Raw genomic sequence first — 15,493 nt, 5'->3', positions numbered from 1 at the left:
GCTGGGCTGGAAGGGCCCCGATAGTGATCCCTTCCCCCTGCCCTGGGGAACTGAGCTCGGAGCCCATCTCCCTGGGTCCGAAGGGCCCTTCCTTTTCCACCCCTCACTGAGCCGGTGCCCCAGGGACAGAACTGGACACCCAGCAGGGAGCCAGGTTCCAGCTCCTCAGTGGCTGGGCTCTGCAAGCCACATCTCCAGGGACGCCCCAAACCAGGGCTGCAGCTTGGGAGGAGCCGGGGGTCAGCAGGGAGGCCATGGTCACTCAGATAGGACTTGGATCCTAGGAAACAGGGTCCCATTTGCAGAGCAAATCAGTTCTCAGAAGGGGCATTTGCCATCTCCCACTGTTCCTCTCTCCCCCATGTTGGAGCTGGCAGGTCCCCATGGTAGCCACCTACATGGAATGTGGAGGGAGGGCACAGGTTTGAGGAAGGAAGAATTTGAAAGAGGCCCCAGTGCCACCAGGATGGAGGCCAGTCTGTGTGCACGTGGCTGGAATGACAGCTGCAGGTGCAGCACCTCTGCAATCATTCTCTGACTAGAGACCAGTTTAGTGTTAGAAACTTGGAGTCCTCTCGTGTTATCACCCAGCACCTGGTACATGAAACACCCACTGACCCACCCCGGGGCCTTTCCCCGCTAACAGGTGTTTCAATCACTCTCATATTTCCAGCTCCAGGGAGATCGTGTGTCTGGAAAGCCAACACCGTGTGGTTCGGGTGCGGGGGAGGGGAGGGATTATAGTTACTGCAGCCCATGGTGGGGGCTGGGATCCCCCTTGCACCATTATTACAAGAAGGGGTCGAATGGGAGAGCCGCCCTGCACAGTGATGATCCAGCAGGGACTGGACACAGACTGGAGGCTGAGCCCAGCTCCCGGAGGGGCAGAGCGCTGGGCACAGCTCCACAGGGCGTTAGGGTGCCGCGTGCAGGGCTGTGCGGGTGGGAGGAAGGGGTGAGACAGAGACGGCCCCAGGGTCGGGGGACACACACAGGACAAGCTTGGCCACCCACCCCCGTAACAGATCAGCTGCCGCCAGCCACCCAGCGCAGGAGGAGGAAGAAGCTGGAGGAAGCCAGGGTCTCACCTGATTGTCTCGCTGGGTAGCTGCTCCGGTGCTAGGCCAGTCCAAGTGCAGCCTGCATGGGACACTGGCCGGACACGGGGCATTTATAGACCAGTGCGGGGAGAGGACCAGGTGTCAACACTGAACATGCAGATCTGTGCTGATGGCAGCTACAATCATTTAACGCCCAGGCAAACAGAGATAAGAGGAGCCAGAACCCAGCCACCAGCCCGGCTGTGAGCAGGAGGAAGCATTTCTCAGGGCTGAGATAAAATTTAAAATAAAAACTCTCCCCTCCCCAGTCTGTCAGCGCTGAGATGAGTGTGGCTGTGGGGAGCCATCGTGCCCTGGCCCTGACTGGCCCAACTGCTCACGTCCATCTTGTCCCATGGAAAGTTCCGGGCAGATCCCCAGGGAGTGTAGATCAGCTGGAGTCCCCCTGAAGTCAGTGGGGGGATCCCCAGTGGGTACAGTCTGGTGTGGGGCTATTGGAGTCCTTGGGGTCAGACCCCCAGCGGGTACAGTCTGGTGTGGGGCTATTGGAGTCCTTGGGGTCAGACCCCAGCGGGTACAGTCTGGTGTGGGGCTATTGGAGTCCTTGGGGTCAGACCCCCAGCGGGTACAGTCTGGTGTGGGGCTATTGGAGTCCTTGGGGTCAGACCCCCAGCGGGTACAGTCTGGGGTGGGGCTATTGGAGTCCTTGGGGTCAGACCCCCAGCGGGTACAGTCTGGGGTGGGGCTATTGGAGTCCTTGGGGTCAGACCCCCAGCGGGTACAGTCTGGTGTGGGGCTATTGGAGTCCTTGGGGTCACACCCCCAGCGGGGGGCGTTGCTCAGAGCTCTGCTGGAGTCACCGGGGCTAGAACCCCAGCGGGTGTAAACTGGCCAGAGCCCCACGGGAGTCAATGGAGTCACACCAGCTGGGGCCTGGCCCCCATCAGTACAGGGTAAAATGGCAACTTTCCCCATTCCCGGCCCACAAGCCCAGGGAGCACTCGGCCCATCACGCACCCTGTGCTTGGCTCGTCAGCGCCCTGACCTGGGTGTTGTCATTTACACCTGTGCAACGAGCCTGGGAAATGCACCATCCTCCCTGGGCGGCGATTTACACGTACCGGGCTCTGGTGTCAATGGTGACGTATGGTGCCGGGACAATCAGGCCCATGGCAATTGGACTATAACTTGAGGGTGCTGCCTGTGGCCGAGGTATTGGCCCTGTTGTGGGCTGCCCACGCTCCCTCCTGTCTGTCTCTCTGCTGCATTTCAAGGGAGCCCATTACCCTGGTCTGTAGGTGCTGACCGTGGCCCAATGAAAGCGGTGTCAGACTTGCCCCCGAAGTGACTCTGTTCTCACATGTCTGTGGTTTGGCTGCTTGTATCTGGGGCTAGTGAGACCGTTTAAAGGCCGGGCACAGCACAGACCCTGTGAATTCATGACACTCGGTAACTTCCCTCATCTCATTTCCAAGCACCAGCTGACTCCTAATGTGCATTTTATGCAGAGATTGCAAGGCCAGGAGGGACCATTGTGATCACCTGGTCTGACCCCCCCATAAAACACAGGCCAGAGACTTGCCCCACAATAGTGCCTAGAGCAGAGATGTTAGAAAAACATCCAGTGTCGATTTTAAAATTGCCCGTCATGGAGAATCCACCACGACCCTGGGGAATTTGTTTCAGTTACTCTCACTGGCAAAAATATCTGCCTCATTTCCAGTCTGAATTTGTCTAGCTTCAACTCCCAGACATTGGATCGTGTTCACCTTTGCCTGCTAGATTGGGGAGCCCATTGCTAAATATCTGATCCCCATGTAGGTACTTATAGACTGGAATCAAGTCACCCCTTAATCTACTTTGTTCATTTAAACACACAAGGCATGTTTTCTAATTCTTTAATCCACTGCCAAACACAGATGTAGAATAATCTCACTGTTCCTACTTGAGATTCCCCTGTTTTTGTATCCCAGGTTTGCATTAGTCCTTTTGGCTACGACATTGTGCTGGGAGCTCATGTTCAGCTGGTTATCCATCCCCACCCCCAAATCTTTTACAGAGTCCCTGCTTCCCAGGACAGAGGCCCCCATCCTGTAAGTCTGGCCTGCCTTCTGTGTTCCTAGATGTCGGCATTTACATTTAGCCATACTGAGACACAAATTGTTTGCCGCACCCAGTTTACCAGGAGATCCAGATCGCTCTCTATCACTGACCTGCCCTCTTCATTGTTAACCACTCCCACAAACTTTGTACCACCTGCAAACTTATCAGTGATGGATTTATGTTTCCTTCCAAGTCGCTGATAAAAATGTTAACTAGTGTAGGGCCAAGAACTAGTCCCTGCAGGACCCCACTGGAAACAAACCCATCCCATGGTTGGAATGTTCCGTTGGGGACACCCAGAGCTGTGGCCCCCGTGTTACCCCACGGCCGCAGCAAGGGTGAGCTTAGCTGGAGATTAGTCAGCTCCCTGCCACACCAGCCTACTCCACCATGGGGGTTCCCCCCACCTCTCCTGCACTTCCATGGTAGCTCCCACACCCCTCCCACCTTCCCTGCTCCAATAATTGGGCTTCCCCACCCCTCCTATCCTCCCTGCCCTGCCATGGGGTTCCCCCACCCCTTCTGCCTCCCTGCTCCACCGAGGGGGACTCCCCACCCCATCTGCCCTCCCTGCCCTGTCATGGGCATCCCCCACCACTCCTATCTTCCTAATCTGCCGTGGGGCTCCTCCCTTTGGTCCTCCCTACCTCCACGCTCTGCTCTGGGTGCTTCCCCCACCCTTCCTGCCCTCACTGATCTGCTATTGGAGGTTCCCCCACCCTCCTGCCTCCCTCCTCCATCGGGATGGGGGCTGGAAGGGCATATGAAACATCCCTGGGGTGAGGGAGGACCAAAGGGAGATGAGAGCCAGGGGCCACTCTGCAGGGGTGATGTGCCAGGCCTCACAAAGGGGAGACACCCAGCTCAGTGCCAGCTGGGGAGCATGGGACCCTGGGCACTCGGGTCCTTGGGGGAGCAGTGCTGTGGGTGGTGGAGATCTGGTTTGACACTGTCCCAGGGCCCAGGCAGCTCACACAGGGTAAGTCTGGCCACCAGGCCCCATCCAAGGGATTGGCTGCCACCAAAAGCCCAGCACCGAGGACCCAGCACGGAGGGGAGAAGGGACTGGAGGGGTCAGGGACTCACCTGTCCGTTTGTCTGTCTGTCTAGGCGGCTGGTCCAGAGCACTGGGTATTAGAGTTCAGTCTGTGCCAGGCTCTGGTTCCCCGGGGGGCTTATAGCCCAGCAGGGGGGCGGGGCCGGGGGAGGAAGAAGGAGGAGGCTGAATTTGGAAATGGGACCAGATGTGACAGTTCAAACCCAGTAAAGACACAGATAAGAGATGGCAATCTGCCCCCGCTTCTGCTCGGCTTCCTGCTGCCCCCTGAGATGCCCTGGAGTGGCTGGCGGGGTGAGCGTTATTGCTGCTAGTCACAGCCTGGCACTGGGGCAGGCGCTGAGGCAGATGGACGGCCCAGAGGGCACATGTGTTACCCAGGGTTTTCAGAACACAAAGCAGTGGTAACTTAAGTGTTTCTCTCCAGATGGTGTCAGGAGTAATAATTGGGAACACAGCAATTCCATCTGAGAAATGATTGATACAAGCAAGTGTGCTTTTATCAAAAACTACAATTTATTTGATATTAAGCATACACACACACACATACACAACGCGTTTAGAACATCCTAGGTATAGTAGCCCACAATCTGAGATGGTTTCGAGTCATCACCATCTGAGCATCCAGGGGCCCTCTTTCCAGCCAGCTAATGGGGAGTTTAGATGTCAGCTTCTTGCTTGAATAAAAGCTCCCTTGGACTGCTCTGAGGTATTTACTTTTACCTAATCTTTTATGGCTAACTCTAACAAAGCACATAACCTATAGTCACTCCTAGTGGGTAAGCACAATAACCTCCACTGGGTCACCAATTCTCCTAATTTCAACAAACTACTCATGATCTCCAAACACTTCTAGTATTTCCAGCCAGAAAAACAACATGTCAGGGGCACCAAAAACCAAGGTTGTTATCTACTCACTCTCTTTCATAACTTTCTGTCCCATCCTCCCATTGTGATTAACAAACTGCAAGTATGCACCTGTCTGACCCTGTCTCACAAAGGCCTCAGATTATTCCTAGCTATGTGACGTTTGGTTTTCAGCTGGCAGTGGTTGAACATACAAAATGGCTGACTGCAGTGCTGTCAGGTTCTGGGGTACATGCAGGGATGTAAAATTCCAGGGCAACACATGGGGCAGATTTCTTGAAGGGGGGTGTGATGGGGACACAGCAGCAGTTTGATTCCCTGCCTGAATGACCCCCATCACCACCACCCTCCGTCCCTGAGCACCCAGCAGTGAGCACCCTCCAGGCTCAGCACCCTCCACCTGCCCTGAGCCCCCAAGTCCTGAGTGACTCTTGTGGCAGGAATTGGTCTCAAGTCATGTGCTGTAAATTGGGGTCTGTCTCAACCTAGTTCACTTGTATTTGCAGATGACTGGTGTCTCCCCATACTGGGGGGGCACAACCTAAAAGGGAGGACACGTGGCTTCCCCACATGTCTCCTCCCGCACCCTGCCCCCATCCCAGGGCTGCCACGATCTCCCCGCCACCTCCCTGCCCCATGTTACTTGGAGGGGAAGAGCCTCTGTCCTTCTGCTCTGCTGGCTCCACTCCGGCACATTCGTCTGCGCTCTCCGGCAGCTGGGCCTGGATGACGAGTTGAAGGAAACTGCTTCTCATGCAGCTGAAGCTGAATGCTCCCATAGAAAGCTTGATTTGGGAGGGGCAGTGGAGCGATGAACCTGGACTGCCTGTTACAGACCGTGCTGGGGAAGAGGCTGTAGACTCAGGGTCTGTTATCCAGGGACTTGGACACAGGATCAATGTCGCCGAACCAAAGGCCTGCAAGGGGCCTGGGGCATGCTGGGAGCCTTGGTTATCACACTAAACTAGGAGGCGTGGTAGATACACTAGAGAGTAGGGATCGGATACAGAGGGACCTAGACAAATTAGAGGATTGGGCCAAAAAAAACCTGATGAGGTTCAACAAGGACAAGTGCAGAGTCCTGCACTTAGGACGGAAGAATCCCATGCACTGCTACAGACTAGGGACCGAATGGCTAGGAAGCAGTTCTGCAGAAAAGGACCTAGGGGGTCACAGTGGATGAGAACCTGGATATGAGTCAACAGTGTGCTCTTGTTGCCAAGAAGGCTAACAGCATTTTGGGCTCTATAAGTAGGGGCATTGCCAGTAGCTCGAGGAACATGATCATTCCCGTTTATTCGACATTGGTGAGGCCTCATCTGGAGTACTGTGTCCAGTTTTGGGCCCCACACTACAAGAAGGATGTGGAAAAATTGGGAAGAGTCCAGCGGAGGGCAACAAAAATGATTAGGGGTCTGGAGCACATGACTTATGAGGAGAGGCTGAGGGAACTGGGATTGTTTAGTCTCCAGAAGAGAAGAATGAGGGGGGATTTGATAGCAGCCTTCAACTATCTGAAGGGGAGTTCCAAAGAGGATGGAGCTCGGCTGTTCTCCGTGGTGGCAAATGACAGAACAAGGAGCAATGGTCTCAAGTTGCAGTGCGGGAGGTCTAGGTTGGATATTAGGAAACACTATTTCACTAGTAGGGTGGTGAAGCACTGGAATGCGTTATCTAGGGAGGTGGTGGAGTCTCCTTCCTTGGAGGTTTTTAAGGCCTGGCTTGACAAAGCCCTGTCTGGGATGATTTAGTTGGGAATTGGTCCCGCTTTGAGCAGGGGGTTGGACTAGATGACCTCCTGAGGTCCCTTCCAACCCTGATATTCTATGATTCTATCACAGATGTTAAAGCCAGAAGGGACCACTGTGATCATCTAGTCTGACCTCCTGCATCACATGGGCCAGAGACCCTGCTACGTACACAGCTGGTGGCTGATGGTTTCCCAATGACAATTATCTTTTGAGATCTATCAGTTAGCCAGTTCTTATTTTATTTAGTATGGGTGGCATTAACAATTTTATTTTGTGATATAATCACAAATATCCAGTGGGACTCAGCCAAATGCCTGAGGGCATGTCTACACTTGCAAATGTAGAGCGCTTTGAGTTAAACCAGCCTTCGTAGAGCACAGTAGGGAAAGTGTTGCAGTCTGTCCACACTGACAGCTACAAGCGCACTGGTGTGGCCACATTTGGAGGTGGGGTAGGGAACCGTACAATCACAGATTTGCGTATGTCCTGTCTGGAGTGCTGTGGAATGAGTGCTACACTTCAGGCTAGCTATACTGCATGGTGATGGGGGTTGAGTGCAGAGGGTAAGGGTTGTAGTTTTCAGGGCTGGTGGTGAAGCTACAGGTGTGGGAGGCAGCTGGTGGTGGTAAGAACCCGGATGTTGGGGAAAGTGGGTTGGAGGTGACATGGGGGCACAAGGGAAAGAGTTTTGGGAGCAGAGCTGCAGGGAGGGGGCGGGCGCAGTAACGCTCCGCCTGCATGGCTACGAGCGCCTGGATCGAGTCTGCTTGGCGCTCCATGATACTTATCAACTGATCCGTGCTTTGCTGCCGGAGCACCGCGCTTTTGTGCCAGCGCTCCTCATTCTGCTGGCGGATCCTCCTTTCACTCTCCCTCCACTCCTGTGCTTTTAGGTTCTCGTTAAGGGACTGCTGCATTACTTCATGCAGCAGGTCTTCTTTGCTTCTACGTGGTCTCTTCCTGATTCTTTACAGTCTCTCGGCCGGTGATAACACAGACGGTTGAGATCTCAAGCTTGCATCTGTAAAGACAAAATGCAACACTTAACAGAGGCAGCATTGTTCACACCAGACAGAGCAATGATTCCTCCATACTTAAGGGCAAGCACAGTCTACACAATAGCAGAATTTGCCCCTCCCAAAGCGAGCACACATAAACCAGGGGAGCCCCAAAATGGTGAGTAAGCGCAGGGGCAAGGGGGACTGATTGTTTCCTGGCTGTACTGTCCTCTGTGTTGCTGTGCCTTGGGGGAGCCAACAGCTGCAGGGGGCACCTACACTGAACACTGTCCCCATATTTTCCACAGGAGTTCATCCTGGAAGATATCTTGCTGCTGAGGGTGACCTGGGAAGCAAGGGAGGGTCTTTTACTACAATGCGGCTTCTGCCCTGGCCCATATGCAGCCTGCCTGTGTGCAGCAATGGTCCCCCTGCCCCTCACTGCACAGTGGCGTGGACACGTTAGCCCAACTGGGAAAAGGACCACAGTGGCTCTCCCATGAAACCTGCCCAAGTGCATTGCCCAAATTCTTGATGAGACCTTTGACGAGATCACTGAGGCCAATTACCTCGATGTGAGAGAGCACATCAACGCCCTATTCCGCATCTAGGCATGCATGCAGCCCTAACCCTTCTCGCCCCAAGAGCCTGCACCGAATAACTTCCTTATCAAAATAAAAGCCACTTACTGGGAACCTCTGGTGTTTGTCCTTCCCCAAGCACCGGCCACTGTAACTGGCTACCTTCCTTCTGGCTTGAAAACAGCTCCTGGCTGCATGCATCTAGGGATGCCAGGGTGTCTTCCTCCTCCTCAGCACCCTTGCTCCTGCTTTCCTCCTCCTCCTGCCTTGTTGAACTGGGTTCTGAAGTGTCCATGGTGGTACTCGGAGTGGAGGTGGGGTCGCCTCCAAGTATCATGTCCAGCTCTTTGTAGAAATGGCAGGTCGCGGGGGCAGAACCAGAGGGACTGTTTGCCTCGTGGGCTTTGTGATAGGCAGCTTCTTCACTTTAACCCTGCACTGCAGAGCGTCCCGGTCACAGCCCCTTTCCATCATGTCCCTTGATATCTACCCGCAGGTATCGTAATTCCTACGGCTGGAGCGCAGCTGGGACTGGACAACGTCCTCCCCCCAAACACTGATGAGGTCCAGCACCTCGCCATTGCTCCATACTGGGGATCACCTGGCACGTGGTGGCATGGTCACCTGGAAAGATGCGCTGAGAGCACTCCACGCCTGGCTGAGCAAACAGGAAGAGCATTTTCAAAATTCCCAGAGAATTTAAAGGGTTGGTCTGGCGGTTGGTCACCTGAGGGCAGGGCAGTAGAGTTCAAAGTGATGACCAGAGTGGCTAGAACAGGCATTGTGGGACACTTCTGGAGGCCGATCAGAGTGCATTAACAGACCAGGGCGTCCACACTGGCACCGCGGTGCTCCAGCGGGGGTGCATCAAACGTTATTCCACACGCTGAGGTGGAGTACCAGGAGCGCTCTAGCCACGGAGTCAGAGCACTCTACATGCCTTGTCAATGCACTGGGCTGCTTTAATGCGCTCTAACTTGCTACTGTAGCCAAGCCCTTAGAGAATCTAAGTCTATCGTGTCAACACAGTTACCTTTATCAGCCATTTTGGTAATCTTAACAAAACCCCAGGCTGATTGCCAGTAATTATGCTGCCATGCCTTGATTTTTTCCTGATTGCGCCCTAGACCAGCCTTTCCATGATTTCCCCCATGATCAGTCTCAAGCTAACCATGGCATCCCTTTTCCCCTCTTAATAATTGGCACAAGATTCGCTTTCCTCCAGTCCTCCAGAAGTTACTCAGTGTTTCAACATTTTTTAAAAATCAACATTAGTACTTCAGACAGCTCCTTGGCCACATCTTTTAATACTCTTGGGTGCCAATTGTCCAGTCCTGCTCAATTAAACATCGTTCTCTTTAACAGCTGCTATTTAACTTTATATCACAGAATAGCAGGTATTTCTATAGCTCTGTAAGAGATGAGTATATCTGGGCTCTGATTGGCTGAGATAATTCCACCCAGCAGGCTGGTTCATGACGTCAGTGTGGTGCCTACGGCTAACAAAGGGAACGTGGGAAAGTTCCCATCCCAGGGGTGAGGTGCTGTAACATCCTGCTGCCCAGGGTTTCTGCCAAATACATTTTCCTCCCAAAACATTTGCTCAAGCTCAGGCTCTGGCTGTGCGTAGAGCTGTGGTTCATTTGCCGGCTGTTCGGCACTCAGATTTCCCTGCAGTGCATTAGCAATTCCCCATCCTCCGCATTGTGTTACAGGGCAAATCATAGAATATCAGAGTTGGAAGGGACCTCAAGAGGTCATCTAGTCCAACCCCCTGCTCAAAGCAGGACCAATTCCCAGCTAAATCATCCCAGCCAGGGCTTTGTCAAGCCGGGCCTTAAAAACCTCCAAGGAAGGAGACTCCACCACCTCCCTAGGTAACGCATTCCAGTGTTTCACCACCCTCCTAGTGAAATAGTTTTTCCTGATATCCAACCTGGACCTCCCCCACTGCAACTTGAGACCATTGCTCCTTGTTCTGTCATCTGCCACCACTGAGAACAGCTGAGCTCCATCCTCTTTGGAACCCCCCTTCAGGTAGTTGAAGGCTGCTATCAAATCCCCCCTCATTCTTCTCTTCTGGAGACTAAACAATCCCAGTTCTCTCAGCCTCTCCTCATAAGTCATGTGCTCCAGACCCCTAAAAATGTCACCCACCCACATCGCTCGTAATCCCAAGGGATCGATTTATGATACAGCACCTCTGAGAGCACCTGAGAAGATTGGGGTGTCCTGGTTAGAGATGGGAACAGCCCAAGGTCCCCAGAGGTCGGGTGCTGATTGAATTACGAGACAGGACAGGCCCCCACCACATGGCACTGACGGCTCTGAGGTCTGATGTTTTCCTGGCCACACTCAAGGGCCATCCATCCATACTCATGTTACTCCACAGCATCAGCTACGATGGATCAGAGCGGTCCTGCTGTCCCACTTCGCAGATGTAGTAGGGAGCAGGGCCATTGCACAGAGAGGGCTTCAGCCATCCCTCTCAGGCAGCACCCACAGACCTGTGATGGGCACCAGATTCTGCCCTTCCAGCACCCCACATCTCCTCTAGAACATCCCGCAGGGAGCCAGACTCTCCCCATCCCGCTCAGTTTCCAAACCGTTCTGCTAAGAACATGGACTGAAGGGCCAGGCACAGAGCTCTCCTCCACAGACTGTTTTGGCCCATTAAGAGTTGCTTCCACAATTGCAATTTCCTTTGTAATCTAACAGTTCTGGTGCCTTAGGTCCTAGTCCTGAGTGAGAAACTGACCCAGCCTGCAATGAGCTGAGATAACAAAGTGCTGGCTCATTGTCCCTGGTCCGGGGGTGCAGGAGTTCATTGTTCCCTGGGGTAATGAGGTATCTCTGACTCTCCCTGCAGGCCAGCACAGCCCAGTATGGCTTGGCCTTTGCGTTAAGCTGCTGCTGTGCAGGGCCAGGCCATTGCTGGCTTCTGTCTTTATGTTTAATTGTGGTTTTAAATAACCATTGAAGCACAAGGGGGTAGGAAAGGCACCTTTTCTACCAGTCGTATAAATCCAGAGACAGGGAAGAATACAGTAACAGGAGAGAACAGGGCATGGCAGGGGTACAGAGTGATCTGAGATGCCTGGTACCTGGACATAATCAAACAATGTGCATCTTAACACAGTAAAACACAAAGTGTGTATGTAGGGACAGAAGGGTGGGGATGGCAAAGTGAGTTAAATCTTTGCTGTGACAGCCCATCGCCCCCTGTGGTGCCAACCAGCGATGAGCCTGGGCTGCCTGTTACAGACCCTGCTGGGGAAGAGGCCTGTAGTCTCAGGTTCTTGTGAGGGGCCTAGGGCATGCTGGGAGCCTTGGTTTTCACAGATGTTAAAGCCAGAAGGGACTGTTGTGCTCATCTAGTCTGACCTCCTGCGTCACATGGGCCAGAGACCCCAGCAGTGAGTTCTGTGTCCAGCCCAGAGGGTCTGGTTTCACTAGGGTAGATCTGTAGAACTGACCAGTCCCCACCAGATCATTGATGAAGACTGTATGGCACTGAGCTGAGAACCTAACCATGCAAGAGCCCCTACAAACAACCCTGCTGGATCCTGAGTCCCCATTGACCATTACCTTGTGAGATCTATCAGTTAGCCAGTTCTGAATGTATTTCATAGGAACTACACTGATTTTGTATAGTTCATTTTTTAATCAGAATTTCAAGTAAGACTAAGCCAAATGCCTTAGACTGCTGACATGCATCGTGTCATGGAGTCATAAATTCCAAAGCCAGAAGGGACCATTGTGATCATCTAGTCTGACCTTCCATATAGTACAGGCCAGAGAACCAGCCAGGGCGCAGTGGGTGATGGTCTAAGACCTGAATCAGTGACTGTACAGGAACTCTGGGCTCTGATTAGCTGAGACAATTCCACCCAGCCGGCAGCTCAGGATATCCATGCTGTTCCTACAACTAACGAATGGGACATGGAAAAGTTTCCTTCCCAGTGGTCAGGTGCTGTAATATCGTTCCTCCACAAGGTTTCTGCTGAAAAACCTCTCCTCCCTAAGCATTTCCTCAGGGCTCTGGCTCTGAAAGCAGCTGCTCTATGTTCTTTGGCCAAGATTTATAACAGTGTCTCAGTTTTGGTGTCCTCAGCTGGGTACCCCATAAAAGGGGAAGGAGTGCTGAGCGGTCATCCCCTGAGAATGAGGCCCCGGGTGTACGGGGAGACTTTGGCAAACCGGTAAAGTGCCTGAAACCACTACAGCTTATTGTTAAAGGCAGCCTCGTCAGCAAGCTGTAAATTGGCCACTCACAGTCTCAGCTTGACCAAGGCAGGAGGGGAGGGGGTTTGGGGTGCCATAGAAAGGGCAGTTTGACCCTGCATCCTTCCTGATAAGAATTGTGTTGAAGTTGCTGATACATGCATTTGAAAAGAGCAGGATGTGCCACAGGAATGTCTATTGGGGTCTCAAGGCTGCAGACTCTGGAAAAACCCACACCTGGTCAATCAATAATCAGAAGGATCCTCTTGCCTGGCCATTGAAACTGCTTACTTGACAAGTTTTCTTTAAGGGACATGTCATTCTATTACTAATGTATAAATAAGGGAAAAAGCTTGAGATAGTTGGACTCATTTGGGGACTCTTTTGGACTCTTTTTGGACTCTCACTGTGGATACATCTTGCAGTCCCCACTGGCAGACGGCAGATTTGACCACCGGAAGTCTGCCGCTGTGTCACTCGAAAGCCACACTCAGCTTTGGTAATTATCAAGGGTTGGGGGTGTTTTATTAACTTGTTGCGGACGTGTGTAAATGCTTGAGACTAAGGGCAGGTGTTCACTACCCGCCCGATTGGCGGGTAGTGATCAATCTATCGGGGATCGATTTATCGCATCTAGTGTAGACATGATAGATCGATCCCCGATTGCTCTGCCGTCGACTCCGGAACTCCACCACTGCTGAGAGACGGAAGCGGAATCGACGGGGGAGCTGCAGCCGTCGACCCCGCGCCGTGAGGACACAAGGTAAGTCGATCTAAGATACATCGACTTCAGCTACGCTATTCTCGTAGCTGAAGTTGCATATCTTAGATCGATCCCGCCCCAGTGTAGACCAAGGCTAAGTAAAGTTTAGATTTAAGTGAAAGCACTCTTGTGTTGTCCTGTTTGTGCCGGCCATCTATCGGTCGTACAGCTGTGTCTCCCCTGATTTATTTCCTGACACCTCCTCGCACAGAGTCAAAGTTACCAGAGATTTGGGTTGAAAGAACCCTGGGTAACACAGGGACTTGTCTCAGGTCAGACACCCCAAGACCTATCACTTTGCCATACTCACCTTTCCTAAACCCTTGTGCTTTAACAGTTTTTTAATACAACAACTAAACATAAAGGCAGAGGCCAGCAGCAGCCTCGCCCAGCACAGCAGCACCTGGCCAAGCCTAATGCAAAGGACAAGCCATACTGAGCTCTGTCCGGCCACAGAGAGAGTCAGAGGAGCCTGGTTACCCCAGAGAGCAGCGAGCTTCTCCACCCCCTGCCCGGAGGCAATGAGCCGGCACTTTGTTATCTCAGCTCATTGCAGGCTGGGTCAGTTGCTCACTCAGGGCTGGGTCTTGAGGCACCAGAACTGTTAGATTACAAAGGAAATTGCAATTGTGGCAGCAGCTGTCACCTCTTATGGGACAATAAAATGGTGACACCCAAACGGTCTGTGCCGGAGAGCTCAGTGCCTGGCCCTTCGGTCCGTATTCCTAGCAGTGTAGGGTGGGTGCTGAGCAGGATGGGGAGAGTACCCAGGTGGGAACACCCATGACGTACCTCACAAGCTGGTGGAAACTCGGTCCTGTGAACCGACATGAAACACATGAAGGTTGTCATAATCAATGGCATAGAGTGCCTGGGGTGGAGGGATACAAGGGCCCAGAACCCTCTAGTTCAACCAAGGATGGTCCCAGAGGTCAGTATATTGCTGGGCCAAGATTAAGGGAGTGGGCCAAGCCAGGTTCCCTGTGCTACTAGCTAAAGTTTATTTGGAGTGGGAAGGTTTGGAAAGTGATTTAACTGTGGGAATAATAGAAGATGCCCTGGCGGACATGTTGGTTGGAACGATTTTTTCCACATGACCAAGACTGTTGGGATGATGACCTGCAGCAAGAAGGAGTATAGTGTAGGATTCCCACAGGAAAAGGGTAAAGTTTTAGCAACTTCTGAAGGAATGGGAGAGGGTCTCTTTAATTCTCTGCAGAAGGGGGTAGGTGCATGCTTCCAGGCGTGGGGATGGTTGAGACCATCTCCTGCACTGCAGCTGAAGGCAGCGTCTCCTCAGAGATGGGGGAGAGTGTATTGCCTGTCAGTGAGAAGGCTGTCCGGGCTGTTAGCTGCGAGCCTGTCACAGCTCACCCAGGGGCAGATCCCGCTCCAGGGAGCACAGGGAGATGTGTCCCAGAGGGGAGCCCAGAGACAGGTGATGGAATCTTAGAAACCACTGAGGAGGTGGGTGCGGGTTCCATTGACTCTGCAGTGCAAAGGGGCAGCGTGCTCCCAAGTGTGAGACAGGCAAAGTCAGGCCTCTGCCCAACCGAAGGCAACACGTCCTCAGGGTCTGGGGCAGGAGAAATATTGTTGGTGACTGAGGACGCTGACCCAGTTGTTTGCTGTCAGGGATTTTCAGCTGAGCAAAAGACAGACCCCGTCCTAGAGAGCATAAGGAAATGTGTCCTTGAGGGAACTGCAGGAAGGGAAGGTGGGAGGGAGAAGTTTTTTGAAGAAGGTGGGAAGCTGTATAGAGAAGCTCCTGTGGGAAAGAACAAAGGACCTGGACAGCCTTATAACCAGTGGGTTGTACCGAGCCAGCATCATAGGGAATTAATGCTTTTAGCACACGATGGTCCTTCTGCTGATCACTTTGGGGTACAGAGAACTTATAACAGGCTAAAGAGAGATTTCTACTGGCCAGGAATACAGAATGATGTGAGAGATTATTGCAGGTCTTGTGTAGTTTGACTAGAGAGGAAAAAACCTGTAGGATCCCAGACAGCGCCCTGGTGTCCCTTGCGTGTAACACAGGAGACGTTCCTGAAGGTAGTGTTGGACATTGTAGGCCCTACTCAGAAG

At 52.8% G+C, this 15,493-nt stretch overlaps 2 protein-coding genes across 6 annotated transcripts in view; one reads left to right on the top strand and one right to left on the bottom strand.

The window, feature by feature from the left end:
* LOC135983191 (C-type lectin Cal-like) overlaps window positions 1-15,493 on the top strand; it is a 235,504-nt gene that overhangs the window by 103,465 nt on the left and 116,546 nt on the right. The window lies entirely within an intron of this gene.
* LOC101939714 (C-type lectin-like) overlaps window positions 1-15,493 on the bottom strand; it is a 525,580-nt gene that overhangs the window by 405,963 nt on the left and 104,124 nt on the right. The window contains exon 2 of one of the 5 annotated variants that reach the window (XM_065593419.1): window positions 1,089-1,140. Coding sequence is in view for 2 of the 5 variants with exons in the window: in XM_065593300.1 (XP_065449372.1) it covers window positions 1,089-1,171 (83 nt within the window). In the remaining 3 variants the exon portion in view is untranslated. Of the gene's footprint in view, window positions 1-1,088; window positions 1,328-4,250; window positions 4,319-15,493 lie in introns of those variants that run through there. The other 4 variants (XM_065593516.1, XM_065593300.1, XM_065593253.1 and 1 more) reach the window with 4 other exon arrangements.

This window comes from Chrysemys picta, chromosome 1, assembly GCF_011386835.1.
Source record: "Chrysemys picta bellii isolate R12L10 chromosome 1, ASM1138683v2, whole genome shotgun sequence".
NCBI classification, from domain to species: domain Eukaryota; kingdom Metazoa; phylum Chordata; order Testudines; family Emydidae; genus Chrysemys; species Chrysemys picta.
The sequence above is the reverse complement of the archived record's forward strand: the minus strand, read 5'-3'. Positions and strand labels throughout refer to the sequence as shown.